The 27,900-nt window shown below is 44.5% G+C and overlaps 1 protein-coding gene and 1 long non-coding RNA gene across 3 annotated transcripts in view; one reads left to right on the top strand and one right to left on the bottom strand.

Annotated features, from left to right (window-relative positions):
• Positions 1 to 27,197, bottom strand: part of LOC129128226 (myosin-13) — a 28,328-nt gene extending 1,131 nt beyond the window's left edge. The window contains exons 1-38 of the mRNA XM_077188364.1: positions 26,994 to 27,197; positions 26,754 to 26,897; positions 26,506 to 26,662; positions 25,939 to 25,966; positions 25,737 to 25,848; positions 22,160 to 22,252; positions 22,000 to 22,063; positions 21,812 to 21,910; positions 21,613 to 21,716; positions 20,600 to 20,738; positions 20,064 to 20,182; positions 19,814 to 19,963; positions 19,566 to 19,736; positions 18,925 to 19,234; positions 17,888 to 17,967; positions 17,259 to 17,346; positions 16,479 to 16,596; positions 15,788 to 15,911; positions 15,204 to 15,340; positions 14,258 to 14,513; positions 13,426 to 13,668; positions 12,600 to 12,776; positions 11,850 to 11,995; positions 11,673 to 11,763; positions 10,971 to 11,360; positions 10,752 to 10,878; positions 10,224 to 10,342; positions 9,066 to 9,262; positions 8,405 to 8,588; positions 7,383 to 7,548; positions 6,497 to 6,621; positions 4,728 to 5,036; positions 4,435 to 4,638; positions 3,810 to 3,935; positions 2,564 to 2,734; positions 1,372 to 1,476; positions 1,197 to 1,292; positions 83 to 217 (exon numbers count right to left, since the gene is read on the bottom strand). Coding sequence (XP_077044479.1) covers positions 83 to 217; positions 1,197 to 1,292; positions 1,372 to 1,476; positions 2,564 to 2,734; positions 3,810 to 3,935; positions 4,435 to 4,638; positions 4,728 to 5,036; positions 6,497 to 6,621; positions 7,383 to 7,548; positions 8,405 to 8,588; positions 9,066 to 9,262; positions 10,224 to 10,342; positions 10,752 to 10,878; positions 10,971 to 11,360; positions 11,673 to 11,763; positions 11,850 to 11,995; positions 12,600 to 12,776; positions 13,426 to 13,668; positions 14,258 to 14,513; positions 15,204 to 15,340; positions 15,788 to 15,911; positions 16,479 to 16,596; positions 17,259 to 17,346; positions 17,888 to 17,967; positions 18,925 to 19,234; positions 19,566 to 19,736; positions 19,814 to 19,963; positions 20,064 to 20,182; positions 20,600 to 20,738; positions 21,613 to 21,716; positions 21,812 to 21,910; positions 22,000 to 22,063; positions 22,160 to 22,252; positions 25,737 to 25,848; positions 25,939 to 25,966; positions 26,506 to 26,662; positions 26,754 to 26,897; positions 26,994 to 27,197 — 5,808 coding nt within the window. The remainder of the gene's footprint in view (positions 1 to 82; positions 218 to 1,196; positions 1,293 to 1,371; positions 1,477 to 2,563; positions 2,735 to 3,809; positions 3,936 to 4,434; positions 4,639 to 4,727; positions 5,037 to 6,496; positions 6,622 to 7,382; positions 7,549 to 8,404; positions 8,589 to 9,065; positions 9,263 to 10,223; positions 10,343 to 10,751; positions 10,879 to 10,970; positions 11,361 to 11,672; positions 11,764 to 11,849; positions 11,996 to 12,599; positions 12,777 to 13,425; positions 13,669 to 14,257; positions 14,514 to 15,203; positions 15,341 to 15,787; positions 15,912 to 16,478; positions 16,597 to 17,258; positions 17,347 to 17,887; positions 17,968 to 18,924; positions 19,235 to 19,565; positions 19,737 to 19,813; positions 19,964 to 20,063; positions 20,183 to 20,599; positions 20,739 to 21,612; positions 21,717 to 21,811; positions 21,911 to 21,999; positions 22,064 to 22,159; positions 22,253 to 25,736; positions 25,849 to 25,938; positions 25,967 to 26,505; positions 26,663 to 26,753; positions 26,898 to 26,993) is intronic.
• LOC143695509 (uncharacterized) lies at positions 2,780 to 20,473 on the top strand. Of its 2 annotated transcripts, none has more exons than XR_013184767.1 (5): positions 2,780 to 3,884; positions 4,394 to 4,646; positions 4,842 to 5,002; positions 10,242 to 10,332; positions 17,145 to 20,473. It is a non-coding gene; the product is annotated as an uncharacterized LOC143695509 (long non-coding RNA). The 2 variants fall into 2 exon arrangements; XR_013184766.1 differs by lacking the exon at positions 17,145 to 20,473 and adding an exon at positions 10,604 to 11,027.
• Positions 27,198 to 27,900: the final 703 nt, after the last annotated feature.

Below are 27,900 nucleotides of genomic sequence, written 5' to 3'. Positions count from 1 at the left end.
AACAGTGGGAGGAATGCAGCTGTGGCTGTTTGGGCAGTGACCACCTGCACATGAAGGCCCCTCTCTGCAGCCTCCAACTCACCTGGCCTTCCATGTCCCTGCTTTTGGCTCTCAGCTTGTTCACCTGCCCTTCAGCAATGTCAGCCCGTTCCTTCGCCTCCTCCAGCTCGTGCTGCGCCTTGCGGCACCGCGAGAGATTGATGTTTGCCTGCTCCTCCTGAAAATCAGACAGCATTGGCTCAAATCACACTGCCCTGCTGCGGGAATCCCCCAGGAGGGGGAACTGTGGGAATCCATAAAATCAGAGGGTTTGGGAGAGCTGCAAAAGGCAGCCTCAGAGACAGCAGAACTGGGATTGGAGCTAAGCAGCAGCCATGAGATTGGGCAGCAGAAAAATTATGTAGGAAGTAGAAAAGCAAGGACAAATAGAACAATGGTCTGTGTATTAATGCTTGTCTAGAATAGCTCCCCAAGCTGCAGAAAAGTTTATCCAGTGAGATATTGGGGAGTTCTAAGCTCAATAATGGAGCTCTGTGCCTTGTGTTTGAAGGCTCACAAGCAGGTATTGTATTTGAAATAAGCAAGCATTGTTTAACCAAAGGTACCTGTGCTTATAGTGATTGGATGGAACTACTGTCAATGTGCTTTTGCTTTGTGGGATTGGTCACAAAACTCATCAAGTGAGTTGTAACATTAAGTTCTGTGTCTGCTGCCTGGGATGTGAGCTGCTGGCATCTTCCCATTGTCATAGCCATGGAATGAGACTGATGCTGGAAAATCAAACAGCTCAAGGCACGTTCCCAGCAGTCCCATCCCATTTGTGATTTGTACAGAGACCCCAGCCAGCAATACCCTGCCACCACTGACACCTGTGCTGGCCTCACAGGTACAGCCCTGCATTGCCAGCACTCTGTGTTTATATCCAGTACCATCCACAGCATGGCCACTCAGGGGGCAGAACAATTACCCCACTCCCTTCCAGGTGGGAAAATTGGCTTGTGTGGCTCCAAAAGTGCACCAGTTCCAGGAGAACTACAGCTACACCCGCTCTGTTGTGAGCCGTAATTAAGAATATTCAAAGGCAGTGTGGCCTTGGCTGACCTGTCAAACTCAGTATTCAATTATTTTAATGATCTAGGCAGCCCACCTTTCAGAAATCTCCACCCAGGCCCCACTGAAAAGATTCCTCCACTCACAGCTTCCTCAGCCTGTTTCTTGTAGGCTTTCACTTTTAGCTGCAGCTTGTCCACCAGGTCCTGGAGCCGAAGGATATTTTTCTTATCTTCTTCAGACTGTAGGAAGTGAAAAAGGAGTCAGCCTTGGCAGCTGAACTGAGGTGGCCCACGTGGGAGGGTGGAGGATGTGCAGTACCTGGTAAGTGAGCTCCTTCAGCCTCCGTTCGTACTTGCGAGCTCCTTTCAGGGATTCTATTCCTCGTTTCTGCTCAGAATGAAGCTCATTTTCTAACTCATTAATCTGGAACACAGGATCACAGTGAAGATGGCAAGAATGGCTGCTGATCCAGCTGCTTCTTGGGTCTAGATTAGCTAAAATATGCTCCCTGTGTTATGTTGATGATGACAAAGTGTGTGAACCAATAGCTGTTTATAAAAGGAACTCAGCTGTGCATACCTAGAGAATCTGTAGTGAAAATCAGGCTTAAATCTGTCAGAGAGGAGTGAATTGAAACAGGGAAGGGTGGGTTCTGTGAATGCTCACCAGGTAAATGGGAAAAATCTGTTTTAGTTTTTGTCCTTCATTTGTTATCTTTGGGAGTGGCAGTGGCAAATACTGTTTAGGGACAGCATGGAAACCTGGCTGCTGTCTATTCCCTTTCCACTTGTCCAGTTTCCACAGGCACTGAACTGGAGATGTAAGGTGGCATATCTATGACTGTGCCCCTCTGTAAACCTGCCCTTTTTGTACCTTTTACCAGCTGCCTCTACAGCCTTCCATGGTGGCAGGTTTCCAAATTTCACTCCCCACTCTGTAAAGTATTTATTTTTATTTATTTTACAGGTAAAGATGGGCTGGTCTCTCTCAGTGGCAGAGTCCTAGACTTGTATGTCAATACTCAAATCTTTATCTTGCAGATCCTTCTTGAGCTGCAGAGACCAGAACTGCACGTGATATACTTAATATAGTGGCAAGAATGTGTTGCCATACAGCTCTGTCTGCTTCTCAGTGCCTTTCCTAATGAAGCCCAATTTTTCTTCTGTTTTAAGTGTCCATTTCTATGGCACATTCAACAGCTTCTGAAGTGTGTCCATTACCAGTTCCAATTTCATGCCCAAGTAAATACAACTTAAATTATTTTTCCCTAGACAAAACCACCTTCTATGTCTCCCTGATGTCCATCTGCCCCCATTTTTGCCCACTCAGTTTTTTTGAGGTCACTCTCAGGTTCTTCACCCCCAGTGCAATATTTGGCTACACAGCACAGCTCTCACCAAACCTGCTGGGAATATCTGGGGCTCTCCCTGTTTCCACCCTCCCAAGATGTTCCAGCAACCAAGGGCCCAGTCAGAAACTTCACCTTAATCTACCCAAATCTTCACCATACCCTGGCCTCCAGCTTCTGGAGCTGCTTCTTCCCCCCCTTCAGTGCCAGCTGCTCGGCCTCATCCAAACGCAGCTGCAGGTCCTTCACTGTCTGTTCCAGGTTCTTCTTCATCCTCTCCAGGTGGGCACTGGTGTCCTGCTCCTTCTTCAGCTCTTCTGCCATCATGGCTGCCTGGTTGTGGTCACAGTTATGTTACAAATATTTCCATCCCAGCAGTTCTGGGTGCCTGAGAAAAACCCCCAGCTTCACATTGGTGAGAGGCTCTGCACATTCTCAGTGCCCATGGCCTGGCTAAGGCTCTGTCACACAAACAGGATCACTCTTTCTCAAAGTCTGTGCTTCTAAAACTGCTTCACCTCAGAGAACAGATAGGGTTGATAAAAAGAAAATAATAATCAAGGTGTGCAAATGGATTGGTACCAAAGTTCTGTGTTCTAAGTCAAAACTGAGGTATTACCAGCTAGCACTCTGCATCTCTGGGCTTCCTCATGACTTGGAGTATTTGGCTATCTGAAATTTGCCAGAGTCAGACTTCTAAGCACTTTTTGCCAGTACCTCAAACTGCACTGAAAAGCTTTTTCCTGCTGAGGAGCTCAGAAGCTGGGGTTGATAGCTGTCACCCACATGGCCCAGCAGAGAGCTCAGGGGTCCTGCAGCACTGCTGCTGGTGGGCAGGCAGGACCAGACACTGGTGAACCAGCACTTGATGCAATAGTGTCACCATTCTCCTCTGTTTAATTTTCCTATACCTTTCCTAGATGGTCCCAGGTGTTGTTATTTCTGATAATGTGGAACCTGTAGCCTCATTTAAATGAAACACTTATATTCTCTCTTTTTCTTTATTGCATGTCTAGCATTTGTGTAGAATTATGTATGATTTTAGCCTTAATTTCTGCTTTTCTGTGCTGTGTCTAGACAGGCCTTTGTTTCAAACTACTCTTTTTCTATTACAATTTTGCCACCACCTGTTCTATCCTGCCTACTACATTTACTCTGGAAGCAAAAGTGAATGGGTATGGAGAAGGGGAGAGAGAATTCCTCCTCAATATAGACATCTAGCAGGACATGAGGACCCTTTCTGGAGGGATCTTCTGGGACAAATGGTAGGGCAATGGCTGCATGAGGCAGGGACTGTGTGTCACAGATATTTTCTGCTGAAGAATTGGTTCTCCTCCATCTGACTGCTGCCTCTCTAAAGTGGAAAAGTGACTGTGGCAGCACAAAATGGGAGAGCAAGAGGACTCACATCTGTGATTGCTTTCTTTGCTTTCTCCTCTGCATTCCTGGCTTCCTGAATGCTGTCTTCAACTTCAGTCTGTAGGTGAGTTATGTCCACTTCCAGTCTCTTCTTGGTGTTGATGAGGCTGGTGTTCTGTTGGGGCAGTCAGCAGACAGGTCATTCCCACCCCGTTTGCACTAATTAGTGTGGGATGAGCTGCTGCCTAAAAACTCAGAATTCTAGAATATTTAATTCTTCCTACTCCCTGTGAATTCCACAATATTGAATTGATCCTAGTCCCTGTGAATTCCACATTTGAGGGAATCGGAAGCAGAGAGCCACATGAGCATAGCTCATACAGGGGCTGCACTTATGGTGCCCCCCTGAGCCAGGGAGCCCAGAGTGGGGTTGGGAGCCCAGAGTGGGGTTGGGAGCCCTGCCAGGCACCTGCTGGTCCCTGACCCAGCCCCACCTCACCCTCCAGCTTCTCACCCCAGCCCCAGCTCCCATTGCCCTCACACAGCAGGTGAGTGTGTTTGTGCCGCTCCCATTTGTGAGTTTGTGTTTGTGCCACTCCCATTTGTGAGTTTGTGTTTGTGCCACTCCCACAGGCCTGTAGAAGTCTCCCGTGGAGCCAGGAGGTGCCCAATACCTGTGAGTGGAGCAGCTGCACCCTCTCGCTGGCGTCTGTGAGCTCCTGCTCAGACACCCTGCGGGCTCGCTCCGTCTGCTCCATGGCAGCTCTCATCTCCTCCATCTCCGTTGTCATCAGGCCATTCCTGCGCTCCACGATAGCCAGCTGCTCCTTCAGGTCATCGTTCTCTCTCAGGGCATCATCTAAATGGAGCTGGGAGTCCTTGAAAGGTGAGAGCGCCAAATGTGAGAGCCAGAAGCGAGCAGAGGGAATGGGAAAGGCCCAGGGGACAGCAGCCTTGTGGTCCCTACCTTGAGCTGCCCTTGCACAGCTTTGAGGTGCTTCTGTGTCTCTGCTACCTGACAGTTGGCATGGCTCAGCTGGATTTCCATGTCATTCAGGTCTCCTTCCATCTTCTTTTTCAGCCTCAGGGCATCATTTCTGCTTCTGACCTCAGCATCCAGCATGGTTTGCATGGACTCTAACACCCTCTGGTGATTCCTCTTCAGCTGTTGAATTTCCTCATCTTTCTCTGCAGTCCTTCTGTCAACATCTGACTTCACCTGGTTCAGCTCCAGCTGAACACGTAAGATTTTCCCCTCTTCATGCTCTAAAGAGCCCTGTGAAGGTTGAAATAATTATAATTTGTCTCTGTAGCATCCATTTCTGGGAAATGCCCATGCAGAAATGTGGCCCCTGGCAGCTGGGAGGGACCCGAATGTGAACCTTTAAAGACCAAGCACTGAAAAAGCTGACTCCTATTCCACACTCACTGTACCCCAGCTGGATGTTCAATGGTAATTTAGGAATAATATTCCTTAGGAAAATGCCTCAGATACCACAAGGTCTGGGCACTGAAGTCTGTGGTGACACTGGAGAGACAACAGATCATGAGGAAATATAAAATAGGACAGCCAAGATTCCTGCTCAGGAGCAGCTTGCCTGCTCTGGCATCTCCATGCTGATTTCTGCTTTGCCCCACCCCAGTGACTGTGTGGCCAAGTTGCCCTTTCACACAACCTTTCCTCTGGAACTCATTTCCTTCCCTCTGGTGCCATCCAGATTCAGTTGTAGTCGTAGTGAAAAGCCTGAGGCTGGGTCTTTCCACCCACTGGTCAGAAATAAGCACATGCAGAGAATAAAACAGCTGATGCAGCCCTGGCATCCCTTTTAAGAACATATTTTCCAGAGATCCCTGATTCTCCTTTTGGATTCTAGAATAAGCCAATGTTGATTAATTCAGAATTAGACTGATGCTATTTAGGTGCATAAATTGGAGTATATGGATTACATGACCATGATAACTCTTGCTCCTACTGCCCACCCATTTAGTGAGATCTAGAGATTGTTTTATACTTCTTTTTCTACCTAAGAGGAGTTAAAGAGAAAATAAAGTGAAGCTCTTCTTGGTGGTGGACAATAAAAAGACAAAAGGTCTGTTAAAAGTCAATACAAGGGAAATCCTGGCTGCACACAGGGATAGAAATGTTTAACCCCGAGAATGATGTTGTACTGGAAAAGGTTTTCCAGCAATACTCTGTAATCTCCATCTTTGAAAATTATAAAAACCAATTAGACAAGGCTTTGAGCAACCTAATGTAGGGTCAAAGTTGCCCTTCTTTGACCAGGAAGTTGACTAAAGACTTGTAGGGATCCTGTACAAGCTAATTCTGTGCTCACAAAGATATTTTGTGGAGTATCAGATGTGGTAATACAGAAGTAATAAAATCTTTTCCAAGTGGCAGTCAGAGAAAATAGAGAACAGAAGGCTAGAAACAAAACTATTAGAGTTTTTAAATTTTAGTGACTTTTCTTCAGCCTTCCATGGAAGCAAATTCAAAGAGATGGTGCAAATGAGCTCAATTTTAGACTGGGACTGAGGGGGTTTTGTGCATGATAGCACAGCAAGGAATGCCACCTTGGTATGGCAGGGGAGCAGTCCCTGTGCTTTTTGGTCTGTCTGTGCTGTCTTACTGCACTTCTGGGACAATTTCAGGATAAGCAGGAATATAAAATATATCCCCAAATTTTCTCTGTTCTTCATTTCTCTAAAATCAAGCCCCTGACTGAGGACACTTGCCTCTGCTTCTTCTAATGCTGCTTGTAGGTCACACTTTTCTTGCTCAATTTGCTTCTTTGCTTTCTCCAGCCCATGATTTGCTTTTCCAGACTCAGCAATCTGTTCAGTCAGATCAGAAATTTCCTCTGCAACCAGAAAACACATACTCAGCTCCTCTCAGACAGTGTGATCAGTGGCACCTGCAATTGCTCTTTGGCAATGGGAGTGGCAAAAGAGACTCTGGTGTAATGGGATGTAACTGTGAGAAAAATAATCCATCTTATGTGCAATCTTTCTGATAACCTGCACATCCCAGCTCAGTGTGCAATTTGAAAATGAGAGGGACCAACTGGAGTAAGCTCAGAAAATAATGTCAACTTCCTCTGGGTAGTGAAATTACATCTCCAGAGGCAGTCATGTTTGATTGATCTCTTTATGCTCAGATAATTCCCAGTGATCATTCAGTTCACAAAAAGGATCTGAGTTGTATTTCCTTTCTATAATTAGTTTGCTTATTAAATGCCAACCTATTGTGCCACAGCTGCATGATCCTCCAATAATCAGGAGACAGGCAACAGCCTGCCAGATTTTTTCTAGTATCAGTGACTGAAGCAATCTGAAAAAAAACCTGAGTATCATTATAATTTCTGTCTATTCAGTTAACTTGGTCCTCATCCATGCAGAGGATTGCCATGGTGTGAAGAAGGGGGAACATCCTGAGGAGGCAGGATGCTCTAGAGGTGGAAGTGTGTGCTGGCAGGTAACTTTATGATCAGCTGAACAGGAAAGGAAGTCACCACCTTTGTGGGAAAGTCATAAAGAACAAAACCCTGGGAAAAGGCAGAGCTCTGGCAGTCCAGAAATGTGGATTCACAGTGAATCCAAGGTGACAGACACATGAACTCACGCTGGAGGTTCTTGTTCTCCCTCCTGACAGTCTCGGCCTGGTCCAGCATCTCCTCGTAGGCGTTCTTCATCCTGAAGATCTCGGTGCTGAGGGAGCGCGACTCCTTCTGGGCAGCCTCCAGCTCAGTCTGGCTCTCCTGGTACTTCTGCTTCCAGTCAGCCAGGATCTGGAGGGACAGGAGAATGACCCATTCTGACCCACTCCCTCTCTGCACCTTTGTGTGAAAAGAACCCAAGAGGCCTGGCCTATCTTAATGGTCTTTTGCTTTGGACTGTTCTCTGCCTGTGACAATAGCTCCCTGTGATGCATGCTCTGGTGGTTTTGGTGAGATCTACATAAATTTACCTCTTCAACCAACACTAGTGCATGCCCCAAGCTGCCAGGAAGGAGTTTGGTTTGACACTAGCCCGAACATAATGTAGCTGGTCTGAATAAGGATGTGTGAGGATTGATAGTGTTGCAGGAGCCAGTGGTCCTGGACTAAGCCCACCAAGCAAGGCCATTCTCTACCAATTCTCTCCTTACTTTGATACCACAGACCTGTAAGTTCCTTTTTTAGCACAGTGTTCTCACTCACACAAGGGTATGCCAAGACACAAGGCTGTGCAGCATCACTTGGTCCAACAGTGCAGATTCTTTTAAATGTTAGTAAGGGCACTGAAGGCTGGAACTTGCCAAGAGTGTGAGGCTCTGCCTAACCCCAAGGTCAGGCTGGCAGACTAGCACCAGGGCCTCTTAGCTTGCATGTGAGTACTCAGTCTGCTTGACCAGTCTCTCTTGTGAAGACCTAATGTTTTTTTTTAAATTATCAGAAGGCTGATTTATTATTTGCTGTGGCCACCTGGGGCTATTTACACAGTGACTTTACCATATGTCCCATTATGGGGTCCTTACCATAATTTTGCTTTGGGTAAGATGCAATTTATTTTACTGTGAGTGCCGAACTTTGGTAATTTCAGAATTTGTCCTGTCCTATCAAATATCTGATGATGTTTAGATCTGGCATGATCTTTTGAACAAACCTTATCAAAATTCCTCTGCTTTTTATCGAATGCTGCACAGACTGCATGTGACCTCTCCACGTCAATCATGAGATCATCCACTTCCCCCTGCAGCTTCTGCTTTGTCTTCTCCAGTGAGGCACACTTTGCATTGACAGCCTCAATCTGCTCCTCTGATTCCTGCAGGCGCTGGGCCAGCTTCTTCCTGCAGGATGGGACATTCAGCACTGAGGAAAAGAAAATTCTGCCCTTCTCAGAAAATGGACATGAAAGGAGTTTGGAATGGGGAAGATGGGCACAGAGAGCAATATATAATGCTGTGGTGCCAGGAGCCTGGGGTGGCACAGCACTCTGAAGTGGTGCATAGATTGAGAGGATAAGAAACTGTACCAATGTGGAGAGGGACCAAAAATATGCTTTCAATACTGACAGTGTAAAGAATGTGCTCTTTCAACTACTATGATTAACTCAATGCACTGGAATTCTCCTTTATGTAGAGCCCCCTAAGCCTCCACCCCTACTTCTCCTTTACATATCCACTCACCCCCCTTTTCACTTCTAATACATTAAAAAGCACACTTCTCTGCATATTACCCCTACAAACACATTCTGGTTTCCTTCAGCTCCGCCCTCATTACGCTTAAATATCCTTCTACTTGCTCCAAGCCACCCCTCCACCTACTTGGCCTCCTCGAGCTCCTCCGTGCGCTGAATCGCGTCCGTCTCGTATTTGGTTCTCCACTGGGCCACTTCACTGTTGGCCTTGGACAGGGCTCGCTGCAGCTCCCCCTTGGCCTCCTGCTCCTCCTCATATTGTTCCCGGAGCAAGTCACAGTCGTGGCGAGCGGACTGCAGGGCGTGGGCCAGGGCGTTCTTGGCCTTGGCAGTTAAAATGAAACAAGTTGGGAGAACACAAATAATTTGTGACTGGGTATTTTTCCTCTAGTCTGATAAAATATTCATGTCTCCCTGTCCATGTACTGCAGTTGCTAGAGAAACAGAAGGAGCAAAATGAATAGCGTTAGGGATTCTGTGTTTCAGGCCTGATGTTGTTAAACAGGGTCGGGTGCTTGCCTGTGGTGGTTTTTGTGGGTCCCCAGGACAACAGAAGAGATGAGAATCTTGACTCCATGTTTCAGAAGGCTGATTTATTAGTTTATTATATATATTATATTAAAATAAAATTATATACTGCAACTATACTGAAGAAAGAGAAAGGAGGCATCAGAAGGCTAGTAAAGAACGATAATAAAATCTTGTGACTGACCAGAGAGTCTGAGACAGCTGGACCTGTGACTGATCATCAAGTAAAAACAACCACATGAGACCAATCAAAGATGCACCTGTTGCATTCCACAGCAGCAGATAATCATTGTTCACATTTTGTTTCTGAGGCCTCTCAGCTTCTCAGGAGAAAAAATCCTGGCAAAAGGATTTTTCATAAAATATGTCTGTGACAGTTGCCCAGCTTGTCTGGGGGGATAACACCTCTCAAACACATCTGCACCAGGTGTTTCAGGCAGAGGCAAAATAAATCCACCAACAAACCAAGTGCAAGCAGTCCTGCTCTATATCCTTTTCTTGGCTGCTGCTGCTTGCTTTGCCTATAGGCACAGAGCTGCTTTCCTTCACTCCTCTCATGTTTTTGATCTTCAGAATGCGTGATGAGAAGGGCTTAAACTGTCTTGCTTATTTAATTTTTTAATGTCTCCTCTCTGTGTTGTATTCCAAGGCAAAGTTCAAATTTTTCACTACTCTGATGTCCCTTCTCTGAGGAGAAATCTAATTTATTTTAAAATAAATTTAAAATAAATATTTTATTGTTTCAAGTGAAAGTCACCTTATTTTCTTCCTCTAGTTGTCTCTTCAGCTCTTCAGTCTGCTGAGTGAAAGTATGTTTGCCTCGAGTTAACTGAGAAATCAAGGCCTCCTTCTCCTCCAGCTGCCGAGTAAGTTCACCTAACAAGAAAAAGGTTATTTTTTTACACAGAGATATGAGACATTAAACAAATGAATGAGAGCAGCTAGCCATGTGGGATTGCAAGATATAACATAGTAAATTGAAGTAGTAATAGTAGTGAAGTAGTAATAGTAGTAATTGCATTCCCACTGATAGGAAAAGCTGTGCTGACATCAAAGAAAAGATGAACTGACCACAAACTCACTTGTTAATTTTGACTTACAGTACTGCTTCTGGTTTGGTTTTGTTTCCTTGGGCAGGTTTCTATGACTGCCACCAGGAGGAGATTCTACATTCTGAGTTTTGTTCAGATCCCCAAGTGATGAATATGTTGCAAAACACACGGGCATTCAGGCAGCATATTTAAGTGCTTGACACTGGAATATTACATTTCACCAGGGGACGTACCATTCTCAGTCTGTAGGCGTGTTTTCTGTGTGTTCAGATCATTAATGAGCCGCACATGTTCATCATCTTTGGCTCTGACTTCACTGAACTGGTCTTCAAGAGCTCGGCACATCTTCTCCAGATTACTCTGCAAAGAGGTTGAAAACAAATCCCTCAGTTCATCCATTTGCTCCGAAGAACAACGCTAACAATGACAAATACTCCTTCCCATGCAGCCACCTTGGCTTTGGAGACAGACTCCATGTTGCTGGCCAGGTCATCAATCTCCATCTTCAGCTCACTCTTCTCCTTCTCCAGCTTCTGCTTCACGCGTTGCAGGTTGTCGATCTGCTCGCCCAGCTCAGCTGTGCTGTCCGCGTGCTTCTTGCGCAGGGCGGCAGCCGTGGCTTCGTGCTGCAGCGTGGCCTCTTCCAGGTCACGGCGCATCTTCTGGAACTCTGCCTCACGCTTCTTGTTCATCTCCACCTGAGCTGCTGTGGCTCCTCCTGCTTCTTCCAGGCGCTCGCTGATCTCCTCCAGCTCCCTGGACAGGTCGACTCTCTGCTTTTCAGACTTGGCGCGGATAGCGCGCTCTGCCTCGATTTCCTCCTCCAGCTCCTCTATCCGAGCCTATGAGAGTTAATTGGTTAAAAGAGGACTTTTGGATGGACAGGTGTAAAATCATCACTAAGGAATAAAGAGGAAACATTCACACCCATTCTCAAAGCCTGCCACAATGTTCATGCAAGAAATTTCCTATGTGGTCATGTACAGAGTTTCTGTAAAAGTGCCCTGAGATGGGAACAGCACCCAGAGTCCCATATTAATGGTTTTATTCATGTGAGGGATAATATTTTTGTAGAATGGTCTAAGAGTAAATACCAATTAATTCTAAGAAACTTGTGCTTGCCACTAAAATGATAAATAACTCCTCCACTTTACCTGAATCTCCTTAATTTTCTTTTGCAGCTGAGAACTTTGAGCCTGCTCATCTTCAATTTTACTTTGCAACTGGCTAATTTCAAAGTCCTTTCTATTAAAGAACAAGAAGGCAAATTCAGTGTGGTTAAGCTAAAACACGAATTTCAGAATTCAGAGCACAATAAGTCAGTGTAATACTTTTTTAGCCTTTCATCCATTTGTTGCTTATCATTTTCCAGATCCATGATGGAATCCTGAGACATTTTCAGATCACCCTCCAGTTTTCTCTTTGCTCTCTCAAGGTCCATTCGCAGCTTCTTCTCTTGTTCCAGAGATGCTTCAAGCTAAAACATATAAAACATAGTTTGAAATACATAAATTATACTTTCAAAGTAACTATTCTTGATTTAAAGATCTAAGTAAGTTGGAAATTGATGAATTGAGAAAATAATCAGGACAATAATCAGGACATCTCTATGTGTGCTGCACTCTCACCATGAGAGAGGTGTCAACAACTTGACTGTGCACATATGAAATATAAATACTGAAACACCAGTTTTTGAAAAAACAGAAATTAAATTTTTCCAGTAGCTGTAGTTCCTAGCATATAGACTGCTAAATATACACAAATTCCCAGTGTTTATAACTTCCTGGAATATATGTGCACATAAATAACTCTGCAGCAACCTTCAAACTGTTACACATCTCCTGCTTCAGCTAATGGGTTAAATCACATCACAAAAGTCTACAGTGCTGAAATACCCTGTGATGAACAGGAAAGATATGCTGGATTCCACAATTGCCTGTAAATTAGCAGTGTTTTATTGGCTGAAGTTATTAGAGCTGGCTTATCTGCTTTAGGTGTTGCATATACTCCAAACTACAGATTTCTAGTCTACTGTAATCTGTCACAGTGTATACATACATGACCCAAAAACTTCTCCTTACATCATCCACTTGCTGCTCCAGTTTGGTCTTGGCTTTGGTGAGGGTGCTGACTTTGTCTTCCTCAACTTGCAAATCATCCAGTGTCTGCTGGTGGGCTTCCTGGAGGGCCTTTTTCTCCTTGGTGAGTTTAGAAATGTTTTCATCCAGAGCTGCCATCTCTTCAGTGAGGTTCTTTACCTGTCAGACAGGCAGCATCCATCCCACGGGGGGATGCCTTGAGAAACGGCAGGCTGAGAACGCAGTGACTGCATCCTTGCATGGATGTAGTCAAAATGCTCTCTGCAAAATGTTTCTATTGATTGCCATGAGGGCAGCAGCATATATCACACCTGAGAGTCTCATCTCTCTGGTCCTGCAGTGATAGGAATTCTTGCTTTACTTGTTTTTGATCCCCACCCCTAGCCTACTAAATTTATAGTAAAACCTGCTAGAGGTTTCCTTGCCTCTGAAAGTTTTTCCCATTGGGATTTGCAAAAGCCCTCTGAGTTGCTCTTGCTCAAGGAATGTCTTTCCTGCATATATCTGCTGTGAAAACAGCTGTAATTTCTCAGCAAGTAATGTTCTTTAAAAAGAGATGATCAAGTGTTAAGCACAGCCAAAAATATGTTAAGTTTTCCGTAAAAGTGAAACAAACCATGATAACATGATAAAGAAACTTAACAGAAAAAATTTTGTCAGCTGATTAAGTGAAAAGACCTCTCTCCTATGCATTGGACACACCTCACTTCTATTCACAGAACTTACAAGTAGCTACATTTTCCCACAAAACTGACAAGCTGTGTGAGAGCACTGCCTGGGAAGAATAATTCCCTGATTCCTCTGTCACCTTGTTCTCTGTTGCATGCTTCTCCTTTTCCACTTTGGCCAGAGTCATTTCAAGATCATCAATATCTTTTTTCAGCTCCGAGCACTCATCTTCAAGTTTCCTCTTCTTTGCTGTCAGTTCAGCATTTGTCTCCTCTTCGTCCTCCAGTCTTTCGTTTAGTTCTTTAATTTTAGCTTCTAGCTGGATTTTACTCTTGATGAGTCCTTCACATCTCTCTTCAGCATCAGCTAGATTTTCACTCTCCTACCAGAACACATTCAAGGCACGTTATATTGATCATAAAAATGACAAAAGACATTAAAGATTGTTGATGAGTGAAACAATACTTGGGTTTTTTTTGAAACTGAACTGATTTGAAAGCATGTGGCAACAAGTGGCAAGTCCACTTTCACCAAACTGCTCTTGGCCATGTAATAATTTATTGCCTTTTAGAACCTGACAGGTGCAATTTCAGTCTCTGTTCAGGAGTATTCCAGAGAAAAGCAGTTTCCACAGTTTCAATCCTGCCTCTGACAGAAAAGCTCCATATTGTAGTGGCAGCAGAGGTGGAAACAGCCTGTATTTCATCCAGAATCAAACACCACATTATAGACACTGTGGAATGTCTGATTCCTCCACTGGTGATAGCACTGGAACCTCCTGTATTTTTACTGGTGTTAGTGTTTGGTGTATGCTTTGCACCTTGCTTGGGTGTAAGGGACAAGATCAGACACAAAGCAGTGGAGGGTTTCTCCCCATGACGTGCCTGTTTATAGAGGACAATGGAAAAGGGGAGAAAAAGAACAGCAGAGTAAGAGGAAATGAGGTGAATCTGCAAATGGAGTTTACTCACAGACTGAACCTGGAGCTGCAGGTCATTTTTCTCCTGCACAAGTTTCACCATTTTCTCCTCCAGCTCCTTCCGCTTTGCCTCAGACTTTGCAAGCTCCTCCTTGGTTTTCTCAAACTCTTCCTTCATGTTTGCCATCTCCTTCTCAGACTCTGCACTCTTCAGCAAGGGCTTGATCTTGAAGTACAGCTTCATCCATGGCCAGTGTTTGACATTCATGAATGCACGAATGTTGTACTGGATGATATAAATAGATTCTCTGAAAACACATGAAACCAGTTAATGAGGGTGGTGAGGCTCAAGCTGGAAACATCCTGATTATTTTCCACACATCATCAGGATTTACCCCAAGACCTTTTGCATGAGGCTTTTTTCCCTCATCTCCCTTGCTTTTATTAAAGACTAATTTCAAGGCCCTTACTGGAGCATGGCTGGTTCAGTAGCTTGAATAATATCTATTGCCTGAATATACAAGGAAGAAATACTACAAAACAGACAGACTTCTCTGCCATATTGACTGGGAATCTCTGAGGCTTTCCTCAGTCTCAAGGAAAACACAAGTGCTCAGGTAAATACCAGAGTGGCAACTGATATGGTTGAGGTACTGCTGCTAAGACTACAAATCTGGCAGTTACTGTCGATTGTGGAAACAACATCTTGATGCTTTTTGGGTCACTCAAAATAGCCAATACCATATTAGAAATTTTTAAGACAGAAAGTGAAAAATAATTTCTGAAAAATAAGGAAACGTTTTTATGGAATTGAATGCTAAACAGCTGCTGCCAGAATTTGTGAGACTGTCAGGAGGAAGCTGATTGTTTGTACTTGCTCTGCTCCCCAATAATTTCTAAAGTTCTTTCCCAAGGGCAGCTTTTTGCCTGAGACAATATATTACATTGATGGGCCTTTGGTCTGACACAGTACAATTGCTGGCATTTTCTTACATTACCTTCTTTCATTCATCTTTTTAAATTCAGTTCTCATGAGGTACCCTCTGCACATAGCTTGTGTATGAGTGATGAGGCTCACAAGCTTCTCATCTCTCATCTCTTCTAGCAGTCCCAGGAGACCTGCCTTGAAGAACACCTGGAACATAAAGAAAAGGGTCAAACAGCCTGAGGCTTGGGCAGATACATGGCCACTGACAGCTGATGCAGGGCAGTGCAAGGAGGTTTAAGAAAAATGCCTCAGGGGAAAGGTTTAAGTGCTAGAGAAATTTTCTGTCAGTATTCAAATCCTCAGCGTTCCTGTGATTCATGACAAGTCACCCTGAGTATGAGCTAATCATATTATTGCAGTTATTTGATGCCTGCTCTACTGTAGTTCATGGAGAATTTAGCTCCTCTCTGGAAGTGTCCAAGGCCAGGTTGGATGGGGCTTGGAGAAACCTGGGATAGGGGAAGGTGTCCCTGCCCAGGGCAGAATGGTTGGATTGTTTACAATCATCATGAAGGCTGATTTAGCATGCAAGAAATACTTCCAACAAACAAAATATTTTGCTTAATTATACCTGCTCTTCCACAAGGACTTTACCTTGGTGTGGCCAAATTTATACTGGTTGTGGTCAACATCAATGGAAGAAAGAAGCTTTTCTGAAGCCTTTTTGCTGTCGATGAATTGGCCTTCTGGAATGGCTGAGGCATTAAGGATCTTGTACCTGTGGTGAGACAGGTTGCAAGAACTGGTTGCAAAGAGGGTGAGGAAAATAGTAATAATTGTATATCATGGGTCAGTTTCACACCAGTGCAGCATGGAAGATGCTGTATTTAACTATAACAGCAGACAGTTCTGATTTAGCACTCTATGGCAACTGAGCCCCCATGAACCAGTTTAGTTTTCTCCATTTTAAAGATTATGGAAAGGCACACAGTGCAGAGACAGAGCACTGTGAGGAGGCTCTTGTGGATTGACTTTGTACTCTGGAAGACTTCAAAGAGTAGCCTATAATGGCACCTTACTCATTACACTGCGAGTGTTTTGCATCTCTTTGAATCATCAGGCACTGGCTTCACTTTAGAAATTATCCTGGTTCTGATATTTAGAGAAATCTCTGGTCTGGTCAGAGAGGGAGACACTGGAGTGACCTCAGAACAGAATTAATGCCTCAGTTCCCTCCAGTGCCACTAATCTGGTCTGGCTGGGCAAGTCTGTGACATTGTCACCTGAGCTGTGTGCTTATTGAGGCCTCTTCCTAACAGACAGTGAGTAATAACTGAGGACCTACCTTTGCTTAAAATCTGCATAAAGGATTCTGCTTGGAAACCCCTTCCTGCAGATTCGGATGCCTTCCAGAACCCCATTGCACCGCAGCTGATGCATCACCAGGTAATGGTCCATTGCACCTTAAACAAAATGCATCCATCATGATCCCTTTTTTATCCCAGGGAATCTTCATGTGTATTCGCATTTCAGAATTATCTCCTATCTTTTTTTTTTTTTTTTTAATTGAACCAGCTCTCAATTAAAGATGCAGGAAGAGCAGACAGAACATGCCTTCAATTCATATAAGTTGTGGAGAGTTGCATCAGTGAGTTTTACTAAGAACACGAGGGCTAGCAGTGCTTGTGCAAAGCCATCAGGCCACATTTCTCAAAAAGTGGCAGGATGATGCTTTAGGAGACCAACTGAAAAATCTTCAACAGCATCAGCCTCCTCACTGGATGTAGGCAAAGATGGAACACTGTAGTGCCATCCAGACAAGGGATTTTCAAATGCTATTATTTATCAGCTGTAATCAAACCCAGCTTTTTCACCCTCAGTTCTGTACACACAATAAACAGAGATGCAGAGACACACATAAGCAAAACTGAGTAAATGGGCCATGTAATGCTCAAATTCTTTCAGTCACAGTAGACAGCACAGAAAAGCTCCCCTTGTTACTGTCTTGCAGGCCAGCCCCCAAAAGGATTCACATGCAGAAGGAGCTATTTGGGAAGTTGGTGTGGAAGCTTAACAGGCCAATTCCTGCCAGTCCCATGTCTTCAGAACATAAGTGTGGACTTACCAGGTGTCTTGGTCTCGTTGGGAATCAGGCAACGCACAAAGTGAGGATGGGTGCTTCTCAGGTTAGTCATCAACTTGTTCAGGTTCTCCTGGGATAGAACAAAACAAGGGCTTCTGCTTCAAGCTGCAAAGCTTTTGCATTCTTATTTAAACTCAGGGAGTTATTTAAGTTCAGGGAATCACAGAATGGTTTGGTTTGGAAGAGGCATTCAAAGGTCACCAAGCCCAGCATTCTTGTCCCATTATCCCAGGTTGCTCCAAGCCCCATCCAACCTCGCCATGAACACTTCCAGGGATGGGGCAACCACAGCTTCTCTGGGCACCCTGTGCCAAGGCCTCCCCACCTTCAGAGTGAATTATTTTTTTCTTATATCCAGTTTAAATCTACCCTCTTCCAGTTTAAAATCATTGCCTTTTGTCCTGTCACTACAGGCCCTGGTAAAAGGTAATTTTCTGTCTTTCTGATAAGCCCCCTTTTATATATTGAAAAACCAGAATAAGGTGTGCCTGGAATCTTCTCTTCCCCAGGCTGAGCAGCCCCAACTCTCTCAGCTGTTTTTCTAAGATAGGTATTCCAGCCCTCAGATCATTTTGTGGAAGCATGGCTCATGTAAAAAGAAATTCACATACCCTGAACACAGCAGACACTGTCTGGAAAGAGCCCCCCTTCTTCTTAGCACCCTTCTTGCCACCACCACCAGCACTCTCACCTTGGAAGAAGTAGATGGGAGGTGAACAGTTAGAATATGCAGTACATTTTGTAGGCTTCATCTTCCTTTGCCCATGGACTAATAGAATATTTCATTTTAAATACTGACACGCTGCTCCTTGAGAGTTTAGTGAACTGCTGCTAGGTAGTAGTTGATCAGTGTGTGGGATATTTCATCTCAAATACAAGGTTTAGGTTGTTTGTATGGAACAGTATGGCCTGACCTACGTTTCCTAACAGTGTACTCTGTGCTTCTGGTCACATACTGCTTTCACTATTACACAAACCCCCATTTAAATTTTTTTAAATTAGGTGAAAGACCTCAAAAATGAGACTCAGCACTGGGCATCCACTTAGTTCAGGGAGGTCTTCTATAGAAAAATCTCCTAATCCAGTACTCCCAGTGAAGAATACAGTTCTATTCTGAGTTACAACAGGAAGCAAATTTTAGTCTCAGAAATGCAAGTCCAAGTAGCTCAGTGTCTGTCCATAGTTGCTATACTGTGAAACCAATTAAATCAAGATTTATAGAGCAATTCTAAATTTATTCTCTGTCTCTTTTTCTGTCACAACACCAGGACTGCCCAGCTGGATATGAAATTATTCCATGGTCTCCTTTCTGTTCTTCCAGTTCCCCTCAAGAAACAAAACTCTGTCTACAAAGACTAAAATGCTTGCACTTTGCACATTTATTTGGTCTCTGTCTAGAGGCTGAGTAAGCATGCAGGTGATTCACAGCACAGTCAGGAAAGATACACCTCCTGTCACTTGGGGTTGGACTTGCTGTACTTTACTTCTCCGCAGCACATAAATGTGTCCTAGTTTTGGCATATCTGGATGCACACAAGAACAAGATCACCTTAGGGGCTAGTAGCCTTGAGTATACCACTGAGAGGAGAAGCAGAAGTAAGCTTTAGTTGACTTTTGCCTTATTGGCCATCGCTGAAAAGGCGCTCACCTGTTTCTGCACCAGCGTAATTAGAAAAGAGGAAGGACAGCAGCTTCAAGGATGATTTCTGGTACAACCCCACAACAGTTTCATTCAGAGGGTCCTTGTTCTTGTCAAGCCAGCCAGAGATGTTGTAGTCCACTGTGCCAGCATAGTGCACCAGGGAGAAGTGGGCCTCAGCCTTGCCTTTGCCTGGCTTGGGCTTCTGGAAGCTGCTGGACTTGCCCAGGTGCTGGTCATAGAGCTTGTTCTTGAAAGAGGTGTCAGTTGCCTTGGGGAACATGCACTCCTCTTCCAGGATGGAGAAAATGCCCATGGGCTGCGAGAAATATGAGTACACAAAGGAAGTCAGAGGTGGGGAAGGGAGCCATTACCGCTCCTCACTGTTCACCTACTGTTCAGAGGCAGTTGTTAAAGTCATCAATTGAACATTGTGTAGGCATTCTCCCTTCCACCCCAGCTGTGTTGTTCAGGAAACCATTGTTTGTGCAGAGACAACTGTTGTTCCAAAAGCTTTGGTTTCATAAGCTGCCTATTTTGATGTGAAAAGGTAACTCAACAGTAATGTATCATTTTGTCAAGAATGACTGAAGTAAAATAAATTATCATAAAAGAAATGTACTCTCCTACAATAAAAAGATTTTTTCCACCTTCTCAATGAGCTCAATGCAGGCAGCCAGGTCCATGCCAAAGTCAATGAACTCCCATTCAATGCCCTCCTTTTTGTACTCCTCTTGCTCCAGCACGAACATGTGGTGGTTGAAGAACTGTTGCAGTTTCTCATTGGTGAAGTTGATGCACAGCTGCTCCAGGCTGTTGAACTAAAAATTAAAAAAAAAAAAAAAGCCATTTAGTTTCAAGCAACCCTCAGTGGACGAGCATACCTACAGTAACTCACATCAAAGATCTCAAAGCCAGCAATGTCCAGCACACCAATGAAATGCTGTCTGGGCTGTTTTGTGTCCAGCTGTTGGTTGATGCGAATAACCATCCACAGGAACATCTTCTCATAGACTGATTTAGCCAGTGCACCCACTGAATTGTACACCTGTAAGAAGCACAGCCATGGCAGTAACAAATGTTGAGTCAGCTTTAAATTTGAAAGAAAACTCTGAAGAAATTGAAAAGCTGATGGGCTGTTTATATACCTGTTGGACATTTTGTCCTTTGGTTACATATTCATTCCCGACTTTCACCCTGGGATAGCATAAAGCCTTGAGCAAATCAGCAGAATTCAGACCCATCAGGTAGCCAGCCTTGTCAGCCACTAGGATCAGAAACAGCAAATGAGTTCAGTAGGGACAAAGAAAAATGTCCTGGTTCTCTGGGATGTTTCTGTTACAAGGAGCCTACTTTTGGCACAACTCAAATGCATGTGTTATCAAGAGAAGCTCCTCTCCAATCTCATGGAGAATATTCCCCTTGCTCCAAAGGCAACATCTCAGCTGCAGCACAATGCTGTGTCCATGCCTAAAGGGCTGCAGCAATGTTTTAGTTGTATGTCTTTCTGTTTCCTTGTAGAGCATAAATTAAACTACAGACTTTGTGAAACTTGAAACTGTCTTTAAAAAAAACCTAATTTCTGGAAAGAAAAATAATTTTCAAAGTGTTGGGCACTCTGTGGGGTTGGGTTGCTGGCTCTCTGCTGGTGCAGTTCACAAGCAAGCTCTGCAATCAGCCCTACCTTCTGTGCCGTCCGGCTCCGCCTGCTCCTCCCGCTGCTTCTGCTTGAATTTCATGTTCCCATAGTGCATGACAGCCCCTGTCAGCTTGTAGATCCCCACCTTCTCATCAGGGCTGAAGCCCAGGATGTCCACAGCATTCTGCAGGGGCAACAGGCAGGTTGAGAAAGCACAAAGGGTGAATCACAAGGGGCACATGGGGTTTCTGTCCCTGCCTGAGCTGTGTTCAGCACCATCCCAGCCCCATGGCACTGGGCCAGCAGTGCTGGGTCTGGCTGGCCAGGCCCCCCTGGCTGCAGCTGGGCTGGCTGCAGGGCTGCTCTGCTCTGCTCTGTGATTTATTAAGAAAATTTATTAAGAAAATATGATCTAGTACCGATATCCAACTGTAATGGACAAAAATTTTTTAACAGTTTAATGTTAGAAGGTGTATGTTTATTGTGGGATAACTCCCAAATACACACCACAATTTGCAGGTGATCACAGAGTCCTTTTATCTATACAAGTATTGAATACCCAAAATGCAAATACAGAGTCATAACTTTGGTACATCCCCATTCCCCACTTTGCATGGTAATTAGTTCAAAAGCCATTAACCATGCATAGTTTGTTCCTTGAAATGGGTTGGTGATCCCTTTCATGGGGAGGGGTCCCAAAATGAGGAAGTAAATGAAGTCTTCCTCATTCTGTCCTTTCTACCTTTTCAATGCAAATATGACAAATGAACTCATTGGTAGAACTCCCATTCTCGTCTTCAGTTGGTTTCAGAACAGAGGAGGCTACAATTATGTTCCTAAAAGCTAATTATCAGTTTCTATATTCTTCATTATAACCCCAGCTAACCAAACACTGTGTTGGCAATCAATCAATTATTAGTTAACTACTAACTCTTAACTTCATCAAGGCCTACCCATTTATTTTAATCACCTCCAATAAAGCTTATCTCTAACTAAAATCTTAGCTCCTCTAAAATCTCTAAATTCCTTAAAGTTTATGTCTCATCTGTTCTACTCACATCTGTCGCCAGCAGCTCCTCGCTGTCATCGATGCTGGCAACCGTGATTTCTCCTTGGCTCACGTAGAGGAAGTCATAGGGGTTGGTGGAGATAAGGAGGAGATCTGCAGGTATGTGGGTGACCTTTAGTGGCACTGGGGAGGTCACAGTGGGAAGAGAAAGCACTCACTGAGCCAAGCCCAGCACTGCTGGCACTCACCAATGAGCTCTGGCTTCTTGTTGGACATTATCTGGTAAAAAATGTGATAGCTCCTTTCGCTAGACAGCTGAAAAGTGACTCTGGATTTCTCCAGGAGATCTAACCAAAAGAGAGGTGCTGTTAGTCTCCTGATAAATTTGAGGTTGCAAATGCAGAAGTTCTGCTTGCACTGAGTTGCTCCCACTCACAGGTTTCGATGTCTGCTGAGGCCAGCTTGCCAGTTGGTCCAAAGTGAATCCGGATGAATTTTCCCTGTCAAGCAGAGCAGATCAAACCATTGGTTATGACAATCAATGGATGAGACTTGCATTAAATTTCTTCCTTCCAACATATGTGAAATGAACTCACAAAGCGTGAGGAGTTGTCATTCCTCACAGTCTTAGCATTGCCAAAAGCCTCCAGCAGTGGGTTGGCCTGGATGATCTGATCCTCCAGAGTTCCCTAGTCACAGAAGAAAATGCTTCTTTATCACTTTAGTAATTAACAAATATTGCAAAAAGGATATTACAGATAATTTTTACATATCACATGTGATTTAAACCTAAAAATTAACAGAGTTCTTAATCACTCATCAGCCAACACTCATGGATATTGCCATTGGTTTCAAAGGGAAGAGTGCTGAAAGATGGATCTGTGTTTTGCTTGTTTCTTGTATCTGGTACCAGATCTTGGTTATTGCATACAAAGTCACTTCAGTTGATTTCAGGGCATTTGAAACCTGTATGAGAAGTGTTTCTGCACTCCTGTTCACAAAAGTATTGACAGTTGAATAAATGTGAGAAATCTGGAAAGTTTTTTGAAGGTTGCTCAAGCCCTACAAGTACAGACTTGGGTAGGAAACACCTACCAAGGGAGAATGCAAAGCTTTGCAGTTGCAGTCAAACAACAGCAGCCTTTCAGGATGCAGGAATACAACTCTTGACATTCTTTGAAAACTGAGACATGGACAAAGCCTGACACTCAAATACCAGACTTAGATAAGCACAGAACAGAGACACTTCAATTTCTTTTTTTTTTTTCCCTGTTGCATTACTGCAGAAAGAATTATCAACATGTAAAGTTTTGATACTGTGTTGTATATCTCTTGGTAAGTGCAAAAATATGGAAGGAAAAAAAAGCTTCTGTGACATTATTCTCTCCTTCTTGGTTCAATAGAGTCCAGGAAGCAGAATTCACTAGTGTGACTCTAGCAAAGTCATAACTGATCCTACATAACCTGGGCATGAAAGTGTTGCCAGGGATAATTTCCAAGACAGATGGAAAACAAAGAATAAGAAAAAAAAAAAAGCTAAATTAGTTTATGTCAGATGAAAGGTGAGCAGCAGCGTTTCAGTTACTGCATCTCTGTGCATGCAGTAATTGCATCTCTGTGCAGCCCTGGGCACAGGGGAGAGGCATTGCTGTTCCCAGCACTGTCTGCAGATGGCACAGCAGGTTTAAATTCGTTTTTGGTAGTCCACGGTGAAGATGGGCCTCTAAAATTGAAGCAACACAGTACCATAGAAACCTCTATCTTTTTAAAAATAAAATATCCTAAATCCATTGAATAATTCCCTCTCACATGTATCTTTCGGCTTTCTAAGTGATGAGGAGAGGAGAGGAGAGGAGAGGAGAGGAGAGGAGAGGAGAGGAGAGGAGAGGAGAGGAGAGGAGAGGAGAGGAGAGGAGAGGAGAGGAGAGGAGAGGAGAGGAGAGGAGAGGAGAGGAGAGGAGAGGAGAGGAGAGGAGAGGAGAGGAGAGGAGAGGAGAGGAGAGGAGAGGAGAGGAGAGGAGAGGAGAGGAGAGGAGAGGAGAGGAGAGGAGAGGGATGTGTGTGTCAGTGCAGCTGACTAGACCAACCCCAAGTCTCTTTTGAGTGCACAGCTGTAACCAGGGAACTAAAACAGGAGCACTGTACATGGATAGCAGTGTAGAAGAACATGGCAATTCTTTACACAAGTTCATTCTGGAGTCCTGTTTACAGGCTGGGTGACAAAGTGCTGGAGGCTGAGACCGTGTTTTGAGGAAATGCTGTTACACACTTCCCTTATTCCTGCACCATTACCTGGCATCTGATTTCAGCTTGGATCTGCCATTGAAAGCTGTGCTACACAGAACCATAACCTGTTTTAGTTAATGTTCTTATAAAGGGAACATACTATTGTCACAGAGATTGGAATGCTAAAAATATGGAGTATTCTGTGAATACTCAGAAGAGGGCAGAACAGATTACTGTCAGTCTGAGAGCCAGGTGATTTTCCTTCTACATGGTTTGTACATGTCTCAGCTGTCTTGAAGCTTTTCTGAGATCAGTCCTGGCATAGTGAGCAGCTGATGAAAGCTGAGCCCAGGAGATTCTAACATGGTGCTGATGGAAAGAGTGCCTGTGATGAACTTGCCTTGGCCACAACAACCCATCAATCACAGACACCTGCCTCTGAGTGAAAGAATATTCAGCCTTGGAATCTCCTTAAGCTCCACTATGCCCTTGGGGACTCAAATAACATGCTGACACATGTCACACGCTTTGATGAGCATCTCACAGGCTGTGGTGGCACACACTTGTTCCACAAGGGTGTTTGCTGCTTGTTCTGTGACGGGGAATGAAGTTTGTGCCTTGCAAATGCAGCAGTGGGCTCAGATTGCAACAGCTGTGCTGCTCAGCAAAGGGACATCGAGGCATGCACTTTCTTTCCTGCAAGGCTCCTTTCTGAGGTTCCTTTCTGACTGTCAGGGAAGTGGTCCCAGCTGTCCCAAATCCAGCCCCTTTCTCATGCTGTCCCTCTGGGCCATTCTGTTGACCACAGACAGGAAAACCAGCCAGTGGAAGCTACTGCCTGATACAAGTGAAATGATGCTTAACTTCAGCACAGCCACTCTGGAGTGCAGAGCTCCTGTACTTCCCTGCCAACAGGAATGAGCCAAGGGCCAGGAATGGCACAGCCATGTGCCAGTGGGAACTGACTGCTTGTCACAGCAGGTGTTGTAGTTGAGATGGCCATGATACACAGGGTGTCACTACACAATTTCAGAAGGCTTTAAGCATTTGCCCATACAGAGTAGCATCAAATAATTTCAGGAGGCTCCAAGCATCTGCCCTTCTTGTTCTTTACCCTTCTTGTTCTTTACCCAACCTTTTACACCCCTGATGTTCCTGCACTGCCCCTGTGTGCCCTCTGCTCCCTTGGGTGGTTGCTCAGCACACCTGGGCACTCCATGGCTCATTGCTGCCAGTGCTGCTCACCTGCTGCTCACAGCTGCACCCACTGGGGATGAGGCTGGGCCACAGCCCCACTGCCAATGACCCCATACTGTGTCCCACACAGCCCAGTGACCCCAAACTGTGCCACACACAGCCCCATCCCAATGACCCCAAACTGTGCCACACACAGCCCAATGACCCTCAACTGTGCCACACACAGCCCAGTGACCCCAAACTGTGCCACACACAGCCCCACTGCCAATGACCCCAAACTGTGCCACACACAGCCCAGTGACCTCAAACTGTGCCACACACAGCCCCAATGACCCCAAACTGTGCCACACACAGCCCCAACTCCAATTCCCACAATCTGTGTACCTACAGCTGTCCTCTTTTCACCTGCAGCACTCAGGTGCTGTGGATCTCAGAGGACACTGAAGTACACAGATGGACAACCAGCTCAGAGAAAGCTGCTGTCTAACATTATCTCCCCCTCCCTGGTAAAGACTCCCCTGTGTAAATAGAGGCTTTCCTACACTGACAAAATGCTTTTATGAGAATTCAGCAGATTTGAGGCTGGGCATCAGGGGTAAATGAGCACAGGTGTTCTTGGGGTGTGCATCCTGATTGTCTTCTCAGCTGCACAACACTTCTTGCCTTTAGATAATCCTGCAGCCCCAAAATACACATTGGTACTTTCTCCTCAGTGTTGGCAAATTCTAGAAGGGGGAGTTGATGTCATACCTGCATTTTGCCGGGCTGTGGATCTTTCTTCTTCTCACCAGTGACTGCAATTGTGGCAAAGTACTGGATGACACGCTTGGTGTTCACAGTCTTCCCTGCACCGGATTCTCCACTGTTGAAACAAAACTATTAATTATTACAGGAAACAGGAAACATCATCACTTTTCTGTCAGCTCTGTCACTCAAACCAAAACATACTCACGTGATAAGGATTGACTGGTTGTGACGATCTGAAAACAAAATCACAGAAAGAGCTGTTCAGATGAGATGTGGAGGATGTCAGTTCCCCAGACACAACTGACTTCAAGGGAAAGAGCTGTGTTATATCAGTATTTATCACCTTCATACAAGCTAAGGTAAGTGATGCATGAATACACATTAGTTTGCATCTGGGCTTTTTTTCTTTTTGGTACAGATAGGGATGCAGTAGCACAAAATTTGACTGCAAGCAGTGATTCTTTACAAGGCTTTCCATTTACTATTTGTTTTCTTTTATGTCTATACCTTGGCTTAAATACTATTTAATTATAATCAGATTATTTGCTGTGTTTCTCCTTTAAATTCCTTACAAAGAGAGGAGGCACATAGCCATACAGCCAGCTACTGCTTTTCCTTTATTATCTGATGATTTGAGACCATCAAGATTTACACGGTGTGATCTTGCGTTGTGCTGTAGGACTATGGGACCACCGAGTAGAACCTAAAATTCCTTGACCAAATAGTCAGCCCTACATATATCAGGGTTTTCCACTCTTGCCAAGTAACTCACCAGTCAGCATGAACTGATAGGCGTTGTCAGAGATGGAGAAGATGTGTGGAGGGGCCTCCTGGCGCTTCTTGCCGCGGTAGCCAGTGACCACCTCGGGGTTGTACACCGGCAGCCACTTGTAGGGGTTGACGGTGACGCAGAAGAGACCCGAGTAGGTCTGCAAGGAAGGGACACAGCACCTTGGCTTGCCCTGAGGCTGGCCCAGCAGCTGCTGAGGCTGCCCAGAGGAAGCTGCTGCTGCCACTTACGTAGATCATCCAGGCTGCGTAACGCTCTTTGAGGTTGTACAGCACAGCGGGTTCGTGCAGGTGGGTCATCATGGCCATGTCCTCGATTTTGTCAAATTTGGGAGGGTTCATGGGAAAGACTTCATCATCCTTTACAGTCACAGTCTAGCAAGATAAAGAGAAGGGAACAACAGGAGAAATCCAAAACAGGGAACTGCCTGAAGTGGATGATCCCATAGGCGTAACAATGGTATCACTTACTGTGTCATCGTATTTTTTAACGGTGACTTTGTCACCTTCTTTGCTCTGTATGGTACCTTTCACATACATTTGCTTGTCATCTACTACAAAACAGGCTGTCTTAGCGTCAAATGGGCGATTCTGGGCTTCAATCCTCTCCTTCTCTGGCTTCCGTAGATAGGGAGCAGCTTCTCCAAAGATTGCCATCTCTGCATCTGAGCTCATGGCTGCAGCTGCTCTGGAGGAATGCAGAAAAGTTGCAGAAAGTTTGTGCATTTGTAATTTACATTTATCCAGACAGTGATCCTGCTCAATAACTTAAAGGAAGAGGAGGACTAATCAGGCACTTAACTTCTGCCTCAATTTTATTTATCCACTGAAGAACTGCTAATAAAGAAAGTTCTTCTTGTATCCAGATTGTCTTTAAAGACATCTCTCTTAAATAGGCCTATGTGACCAAGTGAGGGCAGAGAAAATATCAAGCTAGAAGTCTTCAAAAGCTGATCCTCCTCTATCTTCACCCTCTATTCACAGAGCTGCACAGCCACATCCTTCTCAAGGCCACATACACAAAGCCACTGAGATTATGCCAAAAATTTAGACAAAAGTAAGCTTTGTGAGTCATGTAGAGTGGCTCTCACATGTGATTTCCAGGTGGAGGTAAGTTTAACACCCTCTGGTTTTGATATTTTAATACCAAGCATGGGAAGTTCAACTAGTTTCTGTCTATACCAAGCACTGGAATAAATTGTGAATGTCAGTCATCACTATATTAAGCCAAACTTGATTATTGGGTGAACCAAATATAAAACATCTTTTCCTGTTATGTTACAAAATTGGACAATAAAGGAATATCTTGTATATTACAGATAATAATTAAGAACATAGTGTTAACTAAATAACATAGCATTTAGGTAAAGAAGTATGT

The sequence above is a fragment of the Agelaius phoeniceus genome, chromosome 19 (assembly GCF_051311805.1).
Source record: "Agelaius phoeniceus isolate bAgePho1 chromosome 19, bAgePho1.hap1, whole genome shotgun sequence".
Lineage (NCBI taxonomy): Eukaryota > Metazoa > Chordata > Aves > Passeriformes > Icteridae > Agelaius > Agelaius phoeniceus.
The sequence above is the reverse complement of the archived record's forward strand: the minus strand, read 5'-3'. Positions and strand labels throughout refer to the sequence as shown.